At 47.8% G+C, this 21,556-nt stretch overlaps 1 protein-coding gene across 3 annotated transcripts in view; it reads right to left on the reverse strand.

Annotated features, from left to right (window-relative positions):
• Positions 1 to 1,117: 1,117 nt before the first annotated feature.
• The window catches only part of npy8ar (neuropeptide Y receptor Y8a), a 23,743-nt gene continuing 3,304 nt past the window's right edge, over positions 1,118 to 21,556 (reverse strand). For all 3 annotated transcript variants that reach the window (XM_076758561.1, XM_076758564.1, XM_076758563.1), the window contains exons 2-5: positions 6,418 to 6,945; positions 6,091 to 6,332; positions 3,794 to 3,940; positions 1,118 to 3,686 (exon numbers count right to left, since the gene is read on the reverse strand). In XM_076758561.1, the coding sequence (XP_076614676.1) occupies positions 3,236 to 3,686; positions 3,794 to 3,940; positions 6,091 to 6,332; positions 6,418 to 6,726 (1,149 nt within the window). In that variant the 5' untranslated portion in view covers positions 6,727 to 6,945 and the 3' untranslated portion in view covers positions 1,118 to 3,235. The remainder of the gene's footprint in view (positions 3,687 to 3,793; positions 3,941 to 6,090; positions 6,333 to 6,417; positions 6,946 to 21,556) is intronic.

Here is a 21,556-nt window from a genome sequence, read left to right on the forward strand (position 1 = left end):
CAGCTAATTAGATGGAGACTGTACATAATGGAAACGAGCAGACCACCGACAGGCTTCCTCAGAATGAAGCTGTGAGTGTCTGAAGCCTCGCTGGGACTGGATTCATGTCTCTGGTGGATTTGGTCTGGAGCTCATATGAGGGTCATTTTTCACTCCCACCTCAGGAATGATTACAGTGACTCCTGTTTCACTGTGGACTGACTGCTCCTCCCGTCAAATGAGTGCTGTCCTTGTATTTGAAGTGGATCTCCAAGCTGCTCGTTCTTCTGCTTTTTACCCGTCCGGGAACACTGAGCCTTGAAGGCCTCCCCAGGGCAGACCCGCACTGAACTGAAAGCTGCTCTTGGACCATGTGGAGTACCTGCATGGTTGTGTAAGTGCCGCTGACATTGAGTGATGGACGTCGAACACACTGAAGCAGGTCAGGCTGATGTCTGCCCTCAGCTCCTCACAGGTTCAGTGAGGTTCACGTCAGCCTTTATTATTCTTCTTTATCCTCCTTGCTTTGATTTGAGGGATGATCACAGTCTTAGTTTTGGGACTACAGTTCCCATAATTCAGAGGCTTTGGCAGATATAAACAGGAAGTACATTGTTGCAGTCAACTTCTGCAGATATTAGATCTTTGTTCTCTGAAAGTGGATTTAAGGCCGTTTATTCTCAGACATCAGAGAAAACCATCCCCTCTGGAAGCGTGAGTCACTGAATCTAAAACCGTTTGAGCGTGTTAGGCCGAGTTTTGACTCAGAGGACGAATTCTGGCATAAATCAGGTGCCGAGGCGTCGAAAGTGTCTTAATCAGCTCCATCAGTCGAGTGTCACTGCAGCGTCGACGAGCAGCCAACAGCTCACTTCCTGTTGTTTTCTGAACACCTGCGTGCGTCTCACCTCACACTGTGCGATGTCCCTCTCCACCCGACTTCCCGCCCTACACCTTCGTGCTGTAACATAGTGAAAGTGCATCTTTTATTACCTGAACTCAGGACAGAAATGAAATGTCAGGGGTTCTGCTGGCGGCTGCAGGGTCTCTCATTAATCACACCTTGTACATTTCCAGCTCTGTTAGGGGAAAAGCTGTTTTTCACACTTTGTGCACCACATGACTGAACCACACGTCTGCATTTTCCACACTGGGTTTAATGACATGACCACAATGAACTGACAAGCTTGACAGAATTCAGCAAAGATGAAAATGCTCAAAACTCATCGATTATCACATCAGTTAAAGATTCTCTGCCTGATAAACGCTTTCCCAGGAAGAAGAATGACGACGAGGAAATGGAAATTAAATCATAATTCTACAAAGATTAAAAAGGCATAATCACACGGGAAATTTGGGTATTGAGGGTAAAAATGTAAATTGTGAAATGGAAGCTGCTCAAATTTAAAGCCAGGATGGAAAATCTTAACTTGAAAATTGTAATGAACAACAGAATTTTACGATATAAGTCATTTCTGTTGTTTCTGAAATCGCTGGGAGGGGATTCGGGCAACAAAAGAATCAGAGATCGTGTCTTGAAAATGACTCCTGGAGGTGCTGACGGTGATTTTTAATTCATAGCATCGTGTTTGGTCTGATGGCTGCTACAAAACCTGCTGAGTCGTCAGTATTTGGAACATTCCTACAAAGTTTGAGCTCATTCAGAAAACAGTAAGGCTGAGTGGCATCGATAACAGAAGGGTCGCTCGTACATTTTATCGTATTTCTAAGTGAGCTGATGATCACGTCCGTCACTGGTTGAGTGTTTGTCATGAAAACGTTCATAGTAAATGAGTTATATAATACAGTAATCTACAGCAGCCTCTTTACCTCCTCTGTACGTCGAGCACTGATCACGTCCACCACACTAAGGCATGCTCATCCACAGCGTTCACTAGAATGAGATCGTTTACACGTTGCAAAGGTACATTTAAAACACAGAGAGCTGATTTCATGGTTTCACTGTTCAGAACATTCAGGTCCAGATCTTCTTCTGCATGATGCTGTTCAACAGTTTCCTTCTTCATCGACTTCATTTTCCATATTTGGTCACTAACAGCCAACATTTGACCTCTGCTAATCCCATCCCCGAATTGCGACCGTCCAATATTAGCTTAGCATCTTGTCCATGATGTAGCTCCAACAGCAGAGAAGCTCGTGAACGTCGTGTCCTTTAATCACTTTTCCAACAACATAAGGAATTAACTAAACATTATCTGCTTTAATGTGAGCTGCAAACGTTAGCAAGTTAGCTAATTAGCTTACTGTAGCAAACCCAGCGTTACAGGCGAACAGTTAGCATATCATTAGCTAACTACATTATTATGTTGGGGTACAGATGTCACTGTGTGGCAGAGTTTAAGCTAATGTTAGCTTCAGCATTAGCAGCTCTGTCCTGTGAAACATAATGTTTGAAAATATGAACAATAAAGCATCAATACTGTGTTTTCTGTATACTTTTCTAGCATCCAGGGTCAGAACAACATAACATTAACTTTTCTTATATTACAGTGTTTTTCCTTCCATGTTTTCTTGTGACACTGTAGCCTGCTATAAGCTAACTAGCTCCATCTGCAAGACACAAAAATGCTGCTTCTTCATTTCCATGTCTTCGACGTCAATCATCAGCTGATGAGGACGTTCACATTTTTACGTGGAACCTGTTAGCTTTAGCCTCCGTTTTTTTAGCATGATGTCATTAACCGTACGTCATGAGCGAGTTATGACCCTTTCACGTGTTTTCAAACAGGTCGGCCTAATCGTGACGTTGAGTTTTCACCCAACTCACTGAGCTAACTTTAATTAGCTGCCTTCAACTAAAAATCACTTCAGCCGACAAAATTGATGGTCGCCAACTAAAAATGAGAAGCTGAACGTATGTTTCAAAGCATGGATCCATTGTTTCAAAAATCGACTTGAACTCTAGAAAGAAAGATTGACAGCCATAGCAACAGTAACATCTGCTTCATCTCCACGTCCCTCAACAGAGTCCATTTACAGGATTTTGCTTCTCATGTTCTGGGTTTGAAGCTACATCAGTCAGCCTCCACCCACATCCTCTCCTGCCTCCGCGCAGCCAGCTGGAGCGAAGCTGTTTGTTTCTGGTATAAAAGTTATGGAAGTGAAGTAAATTTGGAGAAGTATTTGACTCAGAGGTGTCAGACAGCTCTTCCTGATTACTCGCTGTTCCAGCTGTCAGCCAATCACGAGCCGTCTGCCTTCCAGCCACATGAAGGAGAGTTCACAGTGCTCATGATTAGGTGTTAGCCGGTATTGCTTTCGCTGGTATTGCTGAGCTGATCTCAGGTCTGGGTGAGGGAACGCACACCGACCCCATCCTGTTGAGGGAGGTGGCCTTGGTCATGCCCTCGCTGCCCACCGTGGAGAGAGGGAAGCTCTCGTAGCTCTCGGCTGCTCGGTTTCCACACTGGCAGCGCTGCAGCGTCGACTTCAGCTCCCTCTGGAAGTTGCTGTTGAGGAAGCCGTACACCACGGGGTTGATGCAGGTGGAGGCCATCGCCGTGAGGTGGCAGGCGGAGAAGATGGCGTCGTGCTGGCAGTCGGGCAGGGCTTGGTGGTGCCAGTCAAACAGCGTGTTGAAGACGTTGAGCGGCAGCCAGCACAGAGCGAAGGCTACGACGATGGCTAACAGCATAACGTTAATCCTCTGGGCTCCCCGAGTCCTCCTGCTGCGCTCCAGCATGTCCCTGCACAGCACAGCAAAATGGAGGCACAATGACTGAATATACACACAGAGCGCCGCCATCTACAACAACAACACAACACAAAGGGAGGCGAAGGACAATCAAAGCACCTGCGTCGTTTGAGGCGCAGGAAGATCCGGAGGTAGCAGAGGAGCACCAGCAGGAGCGGCAGGCAGTACTGGAAGAGCAGCAGGGAGGTGGTGTAGGCCAGGCGGTGCTTATCTGACGGCCACAGCTCCATACAGATCAGATGGTCCCTGAGACAAGAGAGACACTCAGGCTGGACGTACAGACACATCATGTACACTGTTATACTTATACCTCTCCTTATACTCCTCTGGTGTCTGCTGCAGTAAATGTATCATGGTACTCTTACAGGTACTTTACTTTGACCTTTCTGCTGCCAATCACACCACTGTGTCACTTCACTTCAGATACTACTGCAGTATTAGTTGAAGTACAGCATTGCTTGTGGGTACTGTGTGTATGTACTGCTCGCCTTGTAATTTGAGCTTTATTGTACACCAAGTTTCTACTTTTATTGCTCGATTTATTTTGTTTACCGCTAATTATTTTGTCTCTGTTAATCTGAACTTCTTTGTGTCCTTGTGCTTCTGCAATACCCTCTGAGGATCAATAAAGGATTATCTTATCTTATCTTAAACAGCACTTGATGGTGGAATATGATTCCTTTGTGATCTTAACAAAGCTGCTGCCATCGACATGCCAAACACACCAAACTCCAGACTAACAGCTGGCATGCTGCAGCACTTTATGAAGCTCAGCTGAAGGAAACAACTCGGTCTTCAGAGTGTTTCATCAAAAGCTCTGCAGAGTGTCTCTGCTGCTGCAGACGGGTTGAAAAACAGCTGAACAACAGAAAACAGGTATCTGTTTCCCAAAAATATTCAGGCTGATGTCTGACAGTTATTTATTCTCTAAATGAATGCAGTTAATGACACATCAGCTCATTTCAGTGGAGCTAACGTGCTTTGACACACAGTGAAGTGGAATAAGCTCCATTTTCTGTTTTTAAAGTCGAGAACTGGTTTTGAATCTTTTGAGATTCCCAAAGATTTCCGCCCCTGGTGGATTCACTGTGAGACGCAGGGCTGCTGTCCTCCATTATTTAAGGCTTCAGTGGGAAATAAGTTTTAAAATTCTGTCTGAAAGGACATAGTGACATAATCAATATCTCTTAATGACAGGAATCCATCGGATTAACAAGTTGATGAAGCTGGAAATGATCTGTAATCCCACACGGCAGCGTGTCAAACCTTTCCAGTCAGCAGCAGCGACGCGTGAAAACGCAGCGAATGCTGCAAAAGACCAGGAAGCAGTGACGAAGAGTAAACGCTGAGTTCATCGTTCCTCAGCCGAGCGCTCAGAGGCACCGCAGGGATCCAGCTTCAAAGCAGGACGAGAGACGCTAAATATGTAATCAGCATTCAGACGTCTGCTCGAGTTCTTCCACTTCAGATAAAGAAATAAATTCACTCTGGATGATCAGATTTCTAAATGACTCAGGCTGCATCTCTCCAGCCAGTTGCTGTTTGTTTGAATTAGCCTGTTAACAAGAGAGACTCTGATTTCACCTCATTTTTCTTCCATTTATTTATTATTGAAGATTCATTGTCATCTGGCTGTCTGATGCCTGAGGAAGACGAAGAGCATCTGAACGACTCGATGGTGACTGTGAAGTGTTTCCCTGAACTGTACGATGTACAAAACAAGAAGAAAAACGTCTTCATAAAAGCTGCAGCCTCGACTGAAACTGGGCTCATTTTCTGAAGCAAAGACAGAAAAAAACCTCCCAGTTCAGTTCAGTGAAACCCACAGAGCAGCGTCTGTTCGGGTCGACGGCATCCTGGATCAGGTCTAATGAGTCTGTTCAGATCAGGTGTCTCATTTTGAAAATTCACTTATGCATTCATCATCGGTTCAGGTGGATTATTCACCAGATTTCAGATGGACCTGTGCAGTTTGTCTCAGTGACACCGAAGTGAAAATTGTCTTACATTTGCAATAAAAGGCGGTTTCAGCGGACAGAAAGACAATTTCATGCACCTTGGTGCAAACACGTGGGTTTGGAGGCGGGAAACTACCAAAGAGGCGCAGACGACTGTTTCACTGCTGCTGTACCTGAAGACCTCATGACAGCCATCTTGGACTGTTCACAGTCGCACAACCTCTAAAATTCACCAGGAAGTCACACCAGACTGAAATTCATCATCGATAATCAAGCAGGATTTGCTTCTTGCAGCCGCTCACAGGGCGGGTCGGAGAACTGTAGCCTGCGAGCTAAAGGCTAACACGCTAGCCAGCCAGGAGCAAACCAGCTCTAGTCAGTCACAGTAGATCTTCAAGGCTCCTCCTGCACTCACCTGCATGAGTCATCTGAGCTCACCTGAAGGGGTTGGCGGGCAGACTGATGTTCTGGAAGGGGTCGTTAGTGAGGATGTTGAAGGAGAGGAAGGGCAGAGAGATGAAGCAAGCGACCAACCACGTTAGGCCGACGGCCAGGTAGGAGTGTCCGGCGGCGGGGGACCAGCCGGTGGGATGGAGGATCAGCTGGTGACGCTCCAGAGCGATGAGGACCAGCGAGAAGACGGAGACCGTCACTGACATGCACTGAACAAAGGGCGTCACCTGGTGGAGACAGGTAAGGACAGGTGGAGGTGTTCTGTGTGACCTGCCTGTGTGTGTGTGTGTGTGTGTGTGTGTGTCCACTGACCTTACACAGGGCCTCTCCCAGCACCCAGCGGTCCATCAGAGTGTAGATGACGGTGACAGGCAGACACACCACACACATGAGGATGTCGGAGCACGACAGGTTGGCGATCAGGATGTTGGTGACGTTGCGCAACTCCTGTTGCCGGGCGATGATGAACACCAAGCCTGCGTTGCCTAGCAACCCGATCGCTATGACGGCGCTGTACGCTACGATCAAGAAAGTCGCCCCGCCCACTGAGGGCGGGCACTGAGAGGTTTCTGCCCAATCGGAGGCCTCCCAGTCACCGAGGAGGCTGCTGTGGTTGGACATGGCGGGGAGGGGGGGGGCGGTGCGTCAGGGGTCAAGGGTCAACGGGACCAAGGCCCCCGAGGCTGCGACTGAACTTCTCTTCACCAAACCTGAACACGTGGAGGCCTGCAGCTGCTCACGGGATGCAGGAGGAGGAGCTGTGAGGAGGAGACGGAGGATTCAAAGACAGACGGCGTCCTCCTTCACTGTCCCGGGGATCAGCTCAGCGTCGGCGTTTCCCTGCAAAGAACAGAAACACACCAACGCTGAGGATAAAGACAGACGGACGAGGAGGTGAGGAGCTCTCAGGAGCGCTGAGCTCAGGTGGAGGTGAAGAATGAGAGCAGGAGACCAGAGTGAAGGAGCGTTAACACCTCCTGCTCCCCCCTCACACTCCACCCACACAAACACTCATTAGCATGAGCTATTGTTGGTGTAATGTCACATTATGCAGTCCAGATCAGCAGGGACACGCTCAGCAGCAGCCGAAAGCAGCGGAGCGAGCGAAGCACCACGTCTGAGCGCGACCTCCAGAGACGACGAGATCAGAGCCGCCCAACACTTACAGCGTCTGTGGACGGGCGGAGGGACTGACGGCCGGGGCAGGAGAGACCTGAACCAGGTGCACCACGAAGACCAGCAGAGCCCCGCTGAACGGAAGAATCATCTGCATCTAACAGAAGGCAAACGACTACAATTCCAGCTGTACTCGACAGTGTGTGAGCGGCTCGGTCACATGACGAGACGAGGACAGAAAAAAAAAATGTGAGAGTTGTTTATCAGTTTATCCAGCAGAGATTTCAGCTCAACACTGAATGTGCTGAAAACAAGTCACGATGATCGTCTGCCATGTGTGGAAGCACTCTGGACTGACGAAGATCGTGATGAAGGTCGTGATGAAGGTCGTGATGAAGGTCGTGACGAAGGTCACGCTGTTTGCTGCAGCTACGTTCCTTTGTCCTTTTATATTATGCGTCATACTACGATACTTTGATATTTTGATGCTGATTTGACGACAAGCAAACGGGAATGCAATAATAACTTCATATTTACGACGTCTGTCCTTTTGTTCAGCTGTTTCTGATGACCTGTTCTACACGCACAGCTCTGACTAACTGCTGCCTCATAAAGTCCTCACTGTGGATATATCAGCAAACATTTGCCTGTTTGTTAATAACATAAGCACATACAGTTATGAGTAAGTCCAGCAGTCACTCTGAAGAGAAAAATATGTTGTTTTTAGCAGCTCGGTAATTAACGTCCTTCCAGCCAGTCACAGAATGTGTCTCATTAAGTGGTGGACAGGAAGAGCTCGGTGGGTTTATCAGGTTCTTTGCTGCTTAATGAGAAACGTACAACTCATCATCTGTGTGCTGTAAAACAGAACGATAAGCTGATTTTAAAAAGCTTCGTTCTTCACGTGTTCATCGATCCGAGTGACTCTTTGAACCTTAAGTGTGACTCGACTCATCGCTAATATTAACAATAAATACTGATGATTCAGAAAATCAGTGGAACTCATTCATCTTGTATCAGTCTTTGTGTTGATGGACCACGTGCAGGCTGCAGCCTCTCTTCTCTTCAGGGACTTCATGCTCTGAGTGAACTGTCTGATTAAGATGCAGCTTATTAGCAGCCATCTCATCCCGCTGGCACAATGCACGTCCACTGATTACGACATTCATCAACCCTGGCTCTCATTAGCATATCCATACATGTGCGCTGATAGTGTCGCCCATTCACCGAGCCGGCCTCCTCTCCGGAGACGCTGTCTGTCTCTCCCACTCTCAATTTCTCCCCTCTGACAGCCTTTGCGGGACCCGAGGGACGGAGCTGCCAGAGACTGAGACACACTCGCAGGTGTTACTGCACATCCACAGTGACTCACTTGCACCATCGTTGACGAAGACGCTCGCTGTGTCCTGCTCTGTCTCTGCTGCACGAGCATGCGAACACATTCACGCCTTATTAGACTGTCTGTTCATCTGAATAAGCAGAACTGTGCAGCACTCAAACAGGACGACAGTCTCACAGGTGTTACATAAAGCACGCTGAAAACAAACCGCTGACATCTGCCTCACTCTCAGCGCCTTCTCCTCCTCCACGCAATTATGGAGGAACCCGACAGTGAAGGCATCAGAGATCTGATGCTGAATCCGTCTCCATGCAGACGGAAAGACGAGCGTCCTTATTCTAAAACCTGCTCTCAGTCACCTCCGGTGGGGCCACAGCAGACGCAGCAGTGTGCACTGACTGACTTCGGAGGGTGAAATTACTGCAGAAAAGCTACAAAACCAGAGACGCTCACAAAGTTTACCGCCACCAATTCTCCTAATTGGGGTAAAAAGTTCCGGGAAACAGTTTCCTCTTATGATGGTTTTGTCTTTTGACTTCCCGTCTGCAGCAGACGTGGAGATGTGTGCCGTCTGACATCTGCTGCTTGTGATTATCAGTTCCAATCTAACATCCAGCAGTCTGACAAACATCCTCTGATTATTAGAGCAGCTCTGGGATCAGCTGCTTAGAAGAGGCCAGGACGTATTTTATGTTGCCAATAAGAATGTTTTCATACAATATTTCTTCATTCAACGGGCAGAAAGTCACAGCGGGGGCTCGTCTGGGTCACACAGAGTCCAGGTTTCCATGACGTGAGCCTCTAACACGCTAACATTCTATTTCTATGATATAAATATGTTACATAATGGGAGAAATGTCATTTTAACTGATGCTGAATCAGATTCCAGAACGACAAATCATAAAAAAATGAGCTTTTTTTGTGGTTGTTTGGTTGAAGAACTTAAAAACCTGCATGATCGTACTGACGAGCTCCACATCAGAGAGCTAAAAACATCACTGCATCACAAAGCGAACCGTCTCTGAGCTTCTTTTATGCCCCGTCTTCACGCTTGTCTCTTGAAACCCCCCCTTCGGTCTCTCGTCCTCGCGCCCCCACATCAGACCATCGTGTCCAGTGTTTGTGGGCTGATCCTCATTACTCCTGACGAGCTCGCCTGTTTGTTACCTGCAGCAGGTGAGAATCCTCTGACTTCGGCCTCAGCTCTCGGCTTCGTCGCAGACTGCTCTGTTTTCTGCCAACGTTTAAGAGGATTACTGGAAATGAAGAGCAGCTGAGAAATGAACGAGTCCATGTAGAATGTGAAAGAGGCAGGTCCTGCCAAGAGAACTGCACCATGGGAATGGAGATGAACATGATGTAAGTGGGCGATGATGATGATGATGATGATGATAGAGTTCATCGATAACATGAAAGCACATTGTCGGCTGTGATAAGCTGCAGACGTGGATGAGGTCTGGAGACTCGAGCATCTTTCTGACATACTGAGTCAGAGCAGAACTGGAGGACGTTAAACGACCTTTGATCTTCATCAGTGAATTCATGTAAGAGAGTAAACTGTCGTACATGCAGTCCAGTTATCTGATGTATGACACGAATGAACGGACATGGAGGGGGGCACGGGTGGAGCCACTTGACCCCTTGATGACGACGATGGCCTTTTTATATTGAAGGTTTAGAATTTTTTTGACAATCGGCATCACGTCACCTCAGCCGACCAGCCGCGGTGCGTTTGGAGAAATCCTGCTTTCTGTTCTGTGGACGGTGAGATTCGCGTCATGAGATGCTGAGTGGATTCAGTGGCAGGCAGAGGTGGGACGAGCAGGGAGACGTTTTAATGCTGATGTGAGGTGACTCACAGCGAGAGGTCTCCTCGGATGGACGGAAACTCTCCAGTTTACTGCAAAACATGAAGACCTGCATCTGAAAATATCTGCTTTTGATAAAAAACTGATGAATGTCTGCATGCAAACCTCTGACAGGCGTGGTGCTGATGGAGCGTGAAGCCGGAACAACCTGCAGCTTCAATCAATCCATTTTTAAATTCTGGGTCACGTGTGGGTGAACTCCGGCTCCATGTTCTCTGATGTTTGCATGATGGATCCGCCTCCGTGCTTGACGGTTGGAGAGGAGTTCTCTTGTCTCGGTTTGTCGCTCCACCCTCACGTTCGCCGGCGCTGTCACTTCTTCCACTCGTCGCTGCGCTTTGTGTGAAAAGGCTGGATGAGCGTCTCCAACAGTGAGATGTTTCTATTCGTGTTGAAAGCCTTTAACGGCAGCACGCCCTCATTAAACTGCTCCCACCGTCATTATCTGACTCTTCTGGTGATTTGCTAATGATGGAGGTTCCGCCTGCAAACACTGAATTTGGGAAAACACAAATTAAAGCTGAACATAATTGTCGTCAGTCAGTTTGAAACCATGATGACAAACTGCTCCACGCCTCAGTGTTCCTGTGTTTACTGTGCTCTGCTGATGTTCGGTTCCTCGTCCGTCATCTTCGTGTTTATTCTGCTCTAAATATTCTCTGGACGTCACAGAGAATGAGGTCACCAATGATCCCTCAACATTTAAATAAAGGTTCAATCAGTGAGTGAAGCTCTGCAAACATAACTTCACTAACAACAAGTTCTATTTTATCTTCATCAGTCCACAGGATCGTGTTCAGATGTTCCTCTGCAAACGTCTGACGCTGAACTTTGTGTTGAAGACACAGGAAACTGTTCCATGAAGCTCATATTTGTGCAGATGCACCTTTTCTGAGTCTTCATGAAGGTCTGATTGTCTTTCTAACGATCCCACGAGCATCTGAAGGTCTTCTTGGTCTGTCAGACCTCAGCTCGACCTCCACTGTTCTGCTGCTCTGTGGGCTTCAACTATCAGAGGAGAACATGGCTGCTGGTTGTTGGGACGAGGTCTGAGGAGTCGCAGCATTTGTGAAGCTCGTGAATTTGCATCAGCTGGCCTTTCCGGCTGTGAACAAGCCAAAGACCTTTGAAGCTGACTGAGCTCAGAGATCTGTCGGGCTGCCCAAAGCTTGGTGCTCCTCTTTCACTGTGAAATGGTACAAAACAAATTAAAAAACAAGAGAATGTCTCGTCATTAACTTCATGACTTTTGGAGGTCAGTTCGTCTCCTGCTCGCTCAGACCAGCACAGACCAGAGGACCAAACCATCCGCCGATGCTCCACACGCACAAACACTCACAGTCTAATCTGTCGGCTTTAATCTGAAGCATTCGCCTGTGAGTCATGAGTCAAAGTGGCTCCGATTGTTCAGATGTGCTCTACCCCATCATCACACGTATATACGACAACAGTGAGCGTCATATAAGCTCAGTGTCAGACTGTTTGTGACTGTGATAACAAAGCGTCTGAGCGGCGTCGCGCTCTTCGTACGTTTCCTTTCATTAAGCTTCTCTGATGAATTACAAAACATTTAATCATGATTCCCAAACATGTCATCCTAAAAAACACCAGCAAACAAACAAACATAAAGCAGGAAACATGAAAGAAAGCTTCATTATCTCTGAGCCATTAAAAATTCAGAGTTTACACTGCATGGATAATTAAATTGCGTGTTTTCATAAAGCTTCACTCGAGGCTAATGGAGATCATCAGAAATCTGCAGAGCCTCACAAAGAAGAGAGAGCAGACCTCTGCGCTGCCTCAGTGCAGCCTCAGTAATGAAGCTTGGTCAAGAATTTTCTGCCTGAATCTTTGGTTCAATCCTTATTTATTTAATTATATTTCTCTGCCCCACTTTCCTCAGTTATGGAGTTCAAAGAAGGAATTACAGAGCTGTGAATCAGAGCAGTGCTGCTGCGTAATCTGTTGATTAGATGATGATGTTTGAAATTCACTTTTAAACCTCATGAACTGATGCTGCCGTTGACTGATGCTTTGTGTTCTCACGCCGTTCATACGAAGCGTGCGGCGATAACGACGACTCGACTCGATGCACGCGCGCACACACACACACACACACACACACAGAGTATCACTTCTACTCCAAAATCTTTCAAACTAAAGTCCTGGAAAACGGTCTTGAATGTGGACTTGATGGCTCCACACGTGGCTACATGCTAACCCGCTGAGGTTCAGGCTAACAGGTACCAGGCAACAAGCCAGCATCATCCCAGCTGATGGTGCAGGTAGAAGAGGCTTTAGCTTCTTGACTGTTAGCTTAGCACAAACCACCTGCAGGACGCCGTCTCTGTCCGAATGAGGTCTGTGAGAGCTGCTTCTCGCTGCGTCCTCTCAAACTAACTGCTTTGACTTCACTTCAGCACAAATGAACCGTTTGCTCGTTTCTCTTTGAGAGCGAATCACCTTTCTCCTCCTTTCTTCTTCTCTTGTCTCGATAGCCGATGTGATGCAAATCATCAATGACATGTCACATAACTGCTGTGAGTGTTGTGTTCAGGGACCACGTGGAAGGACGTGTCACTTTACTGTCCTCTGTTATTTCCTTTTATCACAGGCCCGATCGAACTGTCCCACATGTGGCCCGCAGGCCGAACGTTCCCCACCCTGATGAAGAGGACCTTTCTCGCTGCAGACCTGCCGCTTGGCATCACATTATGACTCATCATCCTCTGGGACTGTTGTCAGATACCCCTCGTGTCGGGGGGCTGTGATGTTGTCATCACCTTGTACATGTACAGGGACTGAAGCGGCCGAGGCGAGGACGCCGTAACCACGCTCCCTGATTGGTGTGAGCGTTCAGGCTGCACAGATATAAATAACCTGAGTGTTTTCTGAGTGTGGAACTGGGACAGCCTCATAGTAGTGCTATTTAATCCGGTTTGGTTTAAACTACATCGCGGTTACTTTGTGTTGGAGAAGAGGAGAAGTGTCTGGGTTTAACGTCCGTTAGGATTTAAAGTGTCTCCTCAGCTGGAGGGAGAATAACCTCACACGATGAATACGAAGCCGGGAGGAGGGTGAGAAAAACAGGGGGAGGACGAATCCAAGGACGAGGCGGCACAAAGACGGAGGAAATCTCCAATTCACTCTTCTTCCCCTGATTGAATTTGACTTCCACTTTGAGTCAGACTGAGTCCAGAGCTGCTCCTCTTCATCACTTACAGACACATTCAAATATGATCTTTTCATTTGGAGTTCAGATCTCATCATCCTTTAACGTCTCCGTCAATCAGCGGCGACAACGATCAGGACATGCTGCCGAGTCCGTGGGAGGATAAGGAAGCTAATTTCTTCCACCGCACACACTCACAAACACGTGTTTCCTCTTCCTCCTTCCACCTTCAGTCCCACACAGCAGAATACAGGCTGCCGCAGATCAAACGAGATCCTCGTCAACAGCCTCGTCCTCTCCAGTCGCAGCGATCCAGCTCCTCTGGTGCTACTTCAAAGTTTCCCGAGTCAGTCTTATCTGAATGAGGTCTGCTGGCAGCCGATCTGGTTTTGAAATGAGTCTCTGATGTTAAGCCCTCGAAGAGAAGCGTTCTTTATCGAGCCGATCTCGATCACGGCGCAGATAAATTTCACATCCAGTCTGAGAGCCGCGCTGAGATTTCTGACAAATAATTACAAGTGCTGAAGCTTCACAATCTGTTGCTCTGATGCTTTCATCACAAAACCGTTTAGTGTGACAAGCCTGGAAATTAAGCAAAGGAAATAACGGTAATGCTGCTGTAATGCTCATTCATGTGATTATTGTGTTGTTTTGGGTGAAAGAGGATTAGCAGGGTGCTCGTTATGTTGCTAAAGGCAGCTGCAAGGTGCTAATCTGTGCTCAGCGCTAGCAGCTGAGAGATAAACAGAGTCAACATGCAGATGGATCAGATGGAGGCGAAGAACACGCCGATCGTGTTTCTGCAAACTTTCATCAATCAGATCAGACGAGGTTCTAATGCTCACTTCAGCTCTTCATTTTGTGTTAGTTGCCATGACAGCATGATAAATGAGGCCCAGTGTCCTCCTGGTTACGCAGGAAGGGGGCGGGATGATTAATGATGCGGCGCCATGTTCCAGCAGCTTGCATCATGTTATGGACTCGCACGCTGAAGCCTCGCGTTGGGGTAAAAGCCTTGATCTTCACGTCGGGTCCTGAAGCCATGAGCCCTGTGAAATCTTCAGCTCATCTTCAACGCCGAGCGTCCACGCCAGCAGGCCGAGGCGGGAATCCGCTCGGCCATTCATCCGACAGATGGCGAGTCCGACTCGGACTGAAGCCAGGCTGCCTCTGGCCGGTCCAGCCGGGGGGCTCGCAGCCTCATTATGTGCCTCCCTGTTCTGATCAGTGCTGGGGAGTAATTAGGTGCACGTACGGCATCACATCATTAATCTACAAAATAAGTGAAAGAGTGAAAATGTGTATTCAAATTCCAGTTACTGATCAAACTGAACGTACTGAGAAAAGCGTCTGTTTGGAGCATCGTCCAATCAAATCACTGCTGCAGGCTACCTGTCTGCCGTGCCTGCGACCAGGCGACCAGCTCCAGGCAGGTGACCGTCGTCGGACAAGAGCCAATTCAACAATACTTTCTTTATGTAACCATCACTTTACAGAAAACCTGTTAACCAGCAGGGCGAGCATCAAAACACACCTGAAGAGACAGACAGGTGTAAATGTGTCCGCCCCCACCAGCTTTAACCAGTCAAAGAGTAACTCATCTATAATCTATTACATTTGAGCAGCGACCTTCCAAACACTGGTTGTAATTCTAACATTAACTTTATCTGTACACGTAAAGCAGGATGACAGCGTCTGACCGTGTCGTCGTCTCCACGTGTGACTGACAGAGCGTTAAGTCACAGCTGCAGGTAAACAGAAAAGGTGTGAATTCGTGTGAATGACAGATGGTGTGAAACAGAGTTCTGGTGATAGAGACACACTTAAAAGGCCCAAAGGCAGAAGGAGCCAGCGAGCAGGAAAGGACGCGAGGCCTCCTTTACTGACTTTATTGTATGAACGTATCCGGCGGCGCGTGAAGACTCGGCCTTGGCGCTTTCGGTGGCGCCATTCTCTCCTGCATGCATCCTTCCCTGCCTTGTAAATAGAGTGGAAACGAGTAGATGAATAAGTAGAACAATCCTCCCACACTCTGCTGATTATTAAAAGGAAGCGTGACGAGCCTTTCGCTGACGACATGACGGTTACTGTCGCTCTCAGTCAGCGATCAATCTGCAGAATGAAAATATGCTCAAGAATTGAGTCACTTTCTAAATTTCATGTGCGGCTGCAGAGCGTGAAGGCAGGCAGCTGGACCGCTTTGAGCTCAGCTTTAAGGATCTGTTTTCAGGCCGGTATCTCTCAGACTTACATCCGTACTGGGTGACTCACGGGATCACGTACGTTATAACTTCAGCTTGTTCCCGTGACCTGGTGCTTTGGTTCGATCGGCTCAAACATCAGACGTCTGAACGCAGTCACGCCTCTAAAAATACAGAGGACCACAAATACAAGCGCTGAGATGATTAATGGTGAACGTGTGAGTGAGCACACGCGCTACGTTGCTAATAATCCCTCACTGTGCAGAAAGGTTCTGCTCGTGTTTGTCGCCTGTTTTCAGTGATGCAGCTGCTGCCAACTTACGGTCGGAGCTCCCCAAACAGGCGAAGGGGACAGGAAGCACACTGCTGTTTGATGGAGTCAGATGCTTTGTAACCGCCCGCCCCAACATCCGACGCGTTGTGTTACACCGCACACTTTCCCCCTTTGCTTCTCTCAGATGTCATTTGTTATTTTACAGCGACAAGAGGTCAGAAAGAAAAACGGGTTTTTAACAGCATTTTTTTTCTGACCACTTGCAGCAGAACTTCACAACACGCCGAACATGACTCACACGGCGAACGCATGACCTTCGACAGCTGACGCAGTGACGTCTGCAGAGCTCTGTGGGTTCTTCACGACATGCTAACGTTTAGCATGTCTGCATATTTTACCATGTTATTAGCATGCTAAGCTTGCTAAGCACAACATACAGGTGAATGTCATCAGTTCTGCAGGTATTTAGTCACAAACCAAAGTGCTGAACAAATCGAGTTGAAGTCCGATGTTTTTCCGGTGAGTCTGCAGCGTTCACGGAGCAAATGGCGCTGGGAAAACCCTCGACAGATGGTCGGTCAACTGCAGGCGCGGGCAGATGCCCATCAAACCTCGGGGGAGGTGAGACTTCCTGATTCACCTGACCTGCCTGTCAGCGGAGTGACAGAGGAAAGCATTAACATGAGGAGAGCATCCAAACGCAGAGCAGACATCCTGGAGTCCTGGAGCCCGTTCAGCACCCAGCAGACTGGAGCTCATAACAAACGACATGTCTGCTTCCTTCTGTATCATTCAGTGAGCAGCCACGGGCCAATAAGCAGCGTATTTACAATCCAACAGACAGAAGAGAGACGAGCAGAGGCAGACTGAGCACAAACTAATGTCAGCTGACACTTCAGATTTACCGCCGCCTTTGTTCAGCGCTGCTGAGGACCAGCATGCACCTCTCTGACACAGACTCATGGTGTGCGTCTTGATAAGTGGTGGGTATAAATCTTGTGGCAGAGTTTAGTCTCTGTGTCAGCACGTGTTGATGAATGCCTGAAGGCCACAGTGTGTGACGGCTCTCTCAGTCAAACCAACTGGGAACAAAAGGTCGTATCTTCAAACTCCAGATTCTGTTTTCACAGACAGTTTGTTGCTGTAGTTTCCTGCCTGACTGTCGCCGCGCCGCCATCGTGTGCGTGTACCAGTCAGCTGAACTACGTCTGACACGCTGTTGGTAACGTATGAAACGTGTCCTGTGTCATTGGTCAGAGGCGACCAATGAAACGCACCGTTACCTTCAATAAAATGATGGATTCCTCTGAGTTTGGACTCAGACGTTAAATGTTGCGCACGTCGTCATGAATTCAGCTTAATTCAGAGCTCTGATAAAAATATTGATGTCTGACACAGAGACACGAACACTGCTCTGTCGTGTCCTTCCCTTTAGGCTTAATTAAAAAACCTCCCACTTGTCAGTCTACATCAAAATGGTGCAGCCGTGACACAAAGCCAGTGCGATGCTATTTTGGTTGTTGACCATCACTGACGAACGTTCAGCTTTGCAGAACGAGCCGCAGCTTCACGTCTTTGAACCATCAGAACGGTCAGCAGCAGCTTCCAGTCTGGATCCATCTGCAGATTATTCATCAGTCAATCTGCAGGTGGTTTATGGAGCCCGATCGAATGCCTGCAGACAGAACTCAGGGCCGCAAAAGGTCCTGAGTGGTTCACTTATGGTTATTATCTGCAGCTAATCGCTAATATCAGTGAATTTAAGACAGTCAAGCTCAGTGGTTCCTACAGGAAACTCTATGATCAATCACCAACATGGATCAGACATGAGCCTCCACAGCTGCAACAAGCAGTCAGATAATTGATGAGATAACTGACAGAAAATAAGGCGTCAAAGCCAAACATCGACTGCTTTCAGCCCCTCGTCTTCACCATAAACTCTTATCACTGAATGTTTTTGGGTTTTGGGCTGTTGGTCGGACTAAACGAGACATCTGAAGATTCGGCTGCGTGAAATCAAAAAACACTATTTTCTGACATTTTGGATGATTAATGATTGATCGATGGGCAGATGAATGAACATGAGCATTACCTGCAGCCTCACCATGAAGCACTGGAGGGAAATGATTCACATTGAAATCCTACTAAACATTTGGGAGCTCTGTCATATTAGTCGAGGCTTCGTGCGTATTTTCAAAGGTAACTGTCTGCTGATGTTGACTCAGCAGAAAAAGCCACGTGAAAACGAAGCAAACACGCCTGAAACGTGGATTTTGTTGGACAGTTTGCAGGGACAGCAGAGGACAGTTTGAAGCGCTCGGCCGCACAGATTGTGAGCAGCAGGGGTGAAAACTGCTGAAGTGTTGTCATGTCTAACTGACGCGCTCCTCGCTGTCATTGAGCGAAGCCCAGCAGGCCGATGACTCACGCTGCCTCTTTCTTCCTCGCACAGAGCTGTTTGTGTTCGACGCCATGAGATGAAATCAAAGCAGCGTCCAGCTCCTGGTGTTCTGATGTCCTCCTCTGGCCCGTGGACTCGTGTCCTCACTGTGCAGCTGACGGACGTTTGGACGAAATGCAAACGTGCGTCGTGTCGACTTGTTGACTTTTTGGACGTGGAGAGATTTTAGCTGGAAAAAACTTGTTATTTACAGTTTTATAAAGCTAGAAATGAGCTGCATCCTGTAGATTTTGAAGTCATAAATCAGCTTTTCATATTCCACTCGTCACTGGTCCCAGCCGACCACACACACGCCGACACTGACAGATCCCAAACCTATCAGTACCTGCAGGGATGTGAACTCAAACGCTGCCTCTTTACTGTTGTGTGTTTACCTGTTTATCACATCCAGCCTGTTTTTATCTGCCCTTTGTTGCTGTAACACTGCGGTGGGATTAATAAAGGATTATCTTATTTTATTAAAGGTGCCCTGTGAGGTTGTGGACAGCTCGTGGCGCCGTGGATCAGTGTGTTTACGGCAGGTTTAACAGCATCACGTGGACAGCAAAGCGCCTCACGCAGTGCTGCTTTCAGCTGCTGTTGGCTTTGCATTCAACGCGTTTGTTAGACCTCAAGGACACGCAGCGTATCGGAGGGAATGAAGGTACGCAGAAGCTTTGTTTTCTTACAAGAACGCCCCACAGAGCCCATCAATAGATCTACGTCAACAATGGAAACACTTCCACTTCTCCTGATGACGCAGAGACTCAGCAGCAGCTCTGAGGGTTCGACCGCCTGCACGGATCTTTGTGGCACCTCTGAGTTCGTCGTTCAGGGACAAAGTGACACGTGTTGACCACCGGGGGGCAGTAAGCATGTCCTGAGCAGGATTAAAGAACCGCTGCAGCCACTGAACACTGATCATCATGAGGATTTAACGAAGACTGAGGAAAGTGGTCCACAGTGTCCTCTGAAGGACCAATCAAACGTGTCCTCTGCATCATGTCCTGTTTGTCTTTTTTCAAGAATCCCTCAGTTTGAATCTACGAGTACCGATGAAAACCACGTCCTGCACAGAGACAAGTGACAGGCAAGCTAACTCCAAACCCTCCACACACACACACGCGCACACACACACACACACACACGCACACACACGCACACACACACACACGCACACACACGCACACACACACACACGCACACACACACACACACACACACACGTTCTGTATTTAACGTGTGGAAAAAGAAAACGACTTTGAAGCCGTTCTTCTGTTTGATGGGATTTACTGAGCAGATAGCAGCTAGCTTAGCTTCAGCGGCTGCAGCTAATCAGAACCGACAGCAGACGAGTCGTTGACGGAGCTTCATTAACATGAACAAACATCACACGTTAGATTTCTGCTGTTTAGTGGAGGCTGAACCCCCAAACCCAGCAGACTTCAGGCGTCAGTCGAAGTCGCAGCAGGACGACAAACAAGCAAACACGTTACTCACTGACGTGATGCCACACAGCGCTGTGAACCACAGAACGCACACACACGACGTGATGATCTTAATGTGTCATAAATGAGCTGGAAAACAATGACAGTCCTTTTGATTTGAAGGGCTCTTTTGTTTTGGGATGTGGATCACAGGCCTGGACGCAGCGTCACTAAAATCAGCGTCCCCTGAGGCTGCTTTTATTAAATCCACACTTCCTGTGTATCTTTTACTCTCTCATCCACATTAAATGGCGTCTCATTATCTCAGTCAAGTCAAATCATTACGCTCAAAGCTCCACTAAGCACAATGCCACTGAGGACTCGTTGGAAGCGTTCCCATTAAAAACATGTTTGTGCTGCGTGTTCGCCTCCCGGCTCGTGACGTGCAGCTGCAGCTTAATGTCCTCTTAGAAAGGTGAGCAGGTGCATTGAGATGACGGCTGGCTCAAACTCTAATTAGATGTCCACTCTCTGCACAGACTCATATCTAATTATGGACTTCACCAAGATGAACGAGGATCTGCAGAGGACAGAGACCTGAATTAATACGGACCTGGATCTTATCTACACACGGTGGAGCTGAGAGACGAGACAATGCAACAGCATGGGTCCCGTCCTAAACCTCTGCCTGTTTCCTATGAGCCGTCCCCCCTCCACGAACCTGTCGCTCGTTTCAACCTGACGAACGCCACCTGTTCAACATCAGGTGAGAGGCCCTCAGGTAGCTGCTGGACTGAGGGACTCCTCCAAACAACTGTCCAACTGAAAGCTGTTCCCGGGGGATCGGTCGAACACTTCAGGCTCTCGGAGGGACGTTTTCACAGATTGTCGACGTGGAGGACGCAGGAGGACAGCATGAGTGTGTCCTCCAGAGGCGGTCTGAACGACCAGCTTTCAGTTTGTCCTGAACGCTGCTTGGATGCATTTACACTTCACCCTTCTGAGATGTGAAACACTCGTTTATTAAATGTAAATGAGGTCTTTGTTTTGTCCTCTGTGCAGAGAGAAAAGGAGTCGAGCTGTAAAAGGCTGAACATTCATACAGAGAAGAGCGCCGCCAACACTCCGGGTTCCTCTTCGTACGAGTGCTTTCACATCAGGCCTGTTTGAGTCCTCGCTGCACAAACCGCCTCAGCCTGACTTCACACCGTTTTGCTTCCAGACCTGCGTGTGTTTCATCTGAATCTGTGTGTTTAAAACTGATGATGTCTTCATTAAATTCAATTAAGTCCGGCAGAAACAATCTACAACCGCGATGCCAAACAGCGTGGACTGTAAAACCTAATTAAAACCACAATCAATCATCAATAATCAATCTGTCCACTGACAGCAGCTTCATGTGTTCATCTCCTTCATCCTTCATGTGTTCACAAAGTGGTGAACTCGCTCCATCCTCATCCCAATCATGATCCTCTCACCTGTTTACCTGTGGAATGTTCAAACAGGTGTTCTTGGAGCGTTCCACATCTTTCAGTCTGTGAAACGTGTTGCTGCTTCAGATTCACAGTAAGAGATATTTACAGAAATCAGTGAAGCTGATGAGGAAGAACATTA

Source organism: Chaetodon auriga, chromosome 19, assembly GCF_051107435.1.
Source record: "Chaetodon auriga isolate fChaAug3 chromosome 19, fChaAug3.hap1, whole genome shotgun sequence".
Lineage (NCBI taxonomy): Eukaryota > Metazoa > Chordata > Actinopteri > Chaetodontiformes > Chaetodontidae > Chaetodon > Chaetodon auriga.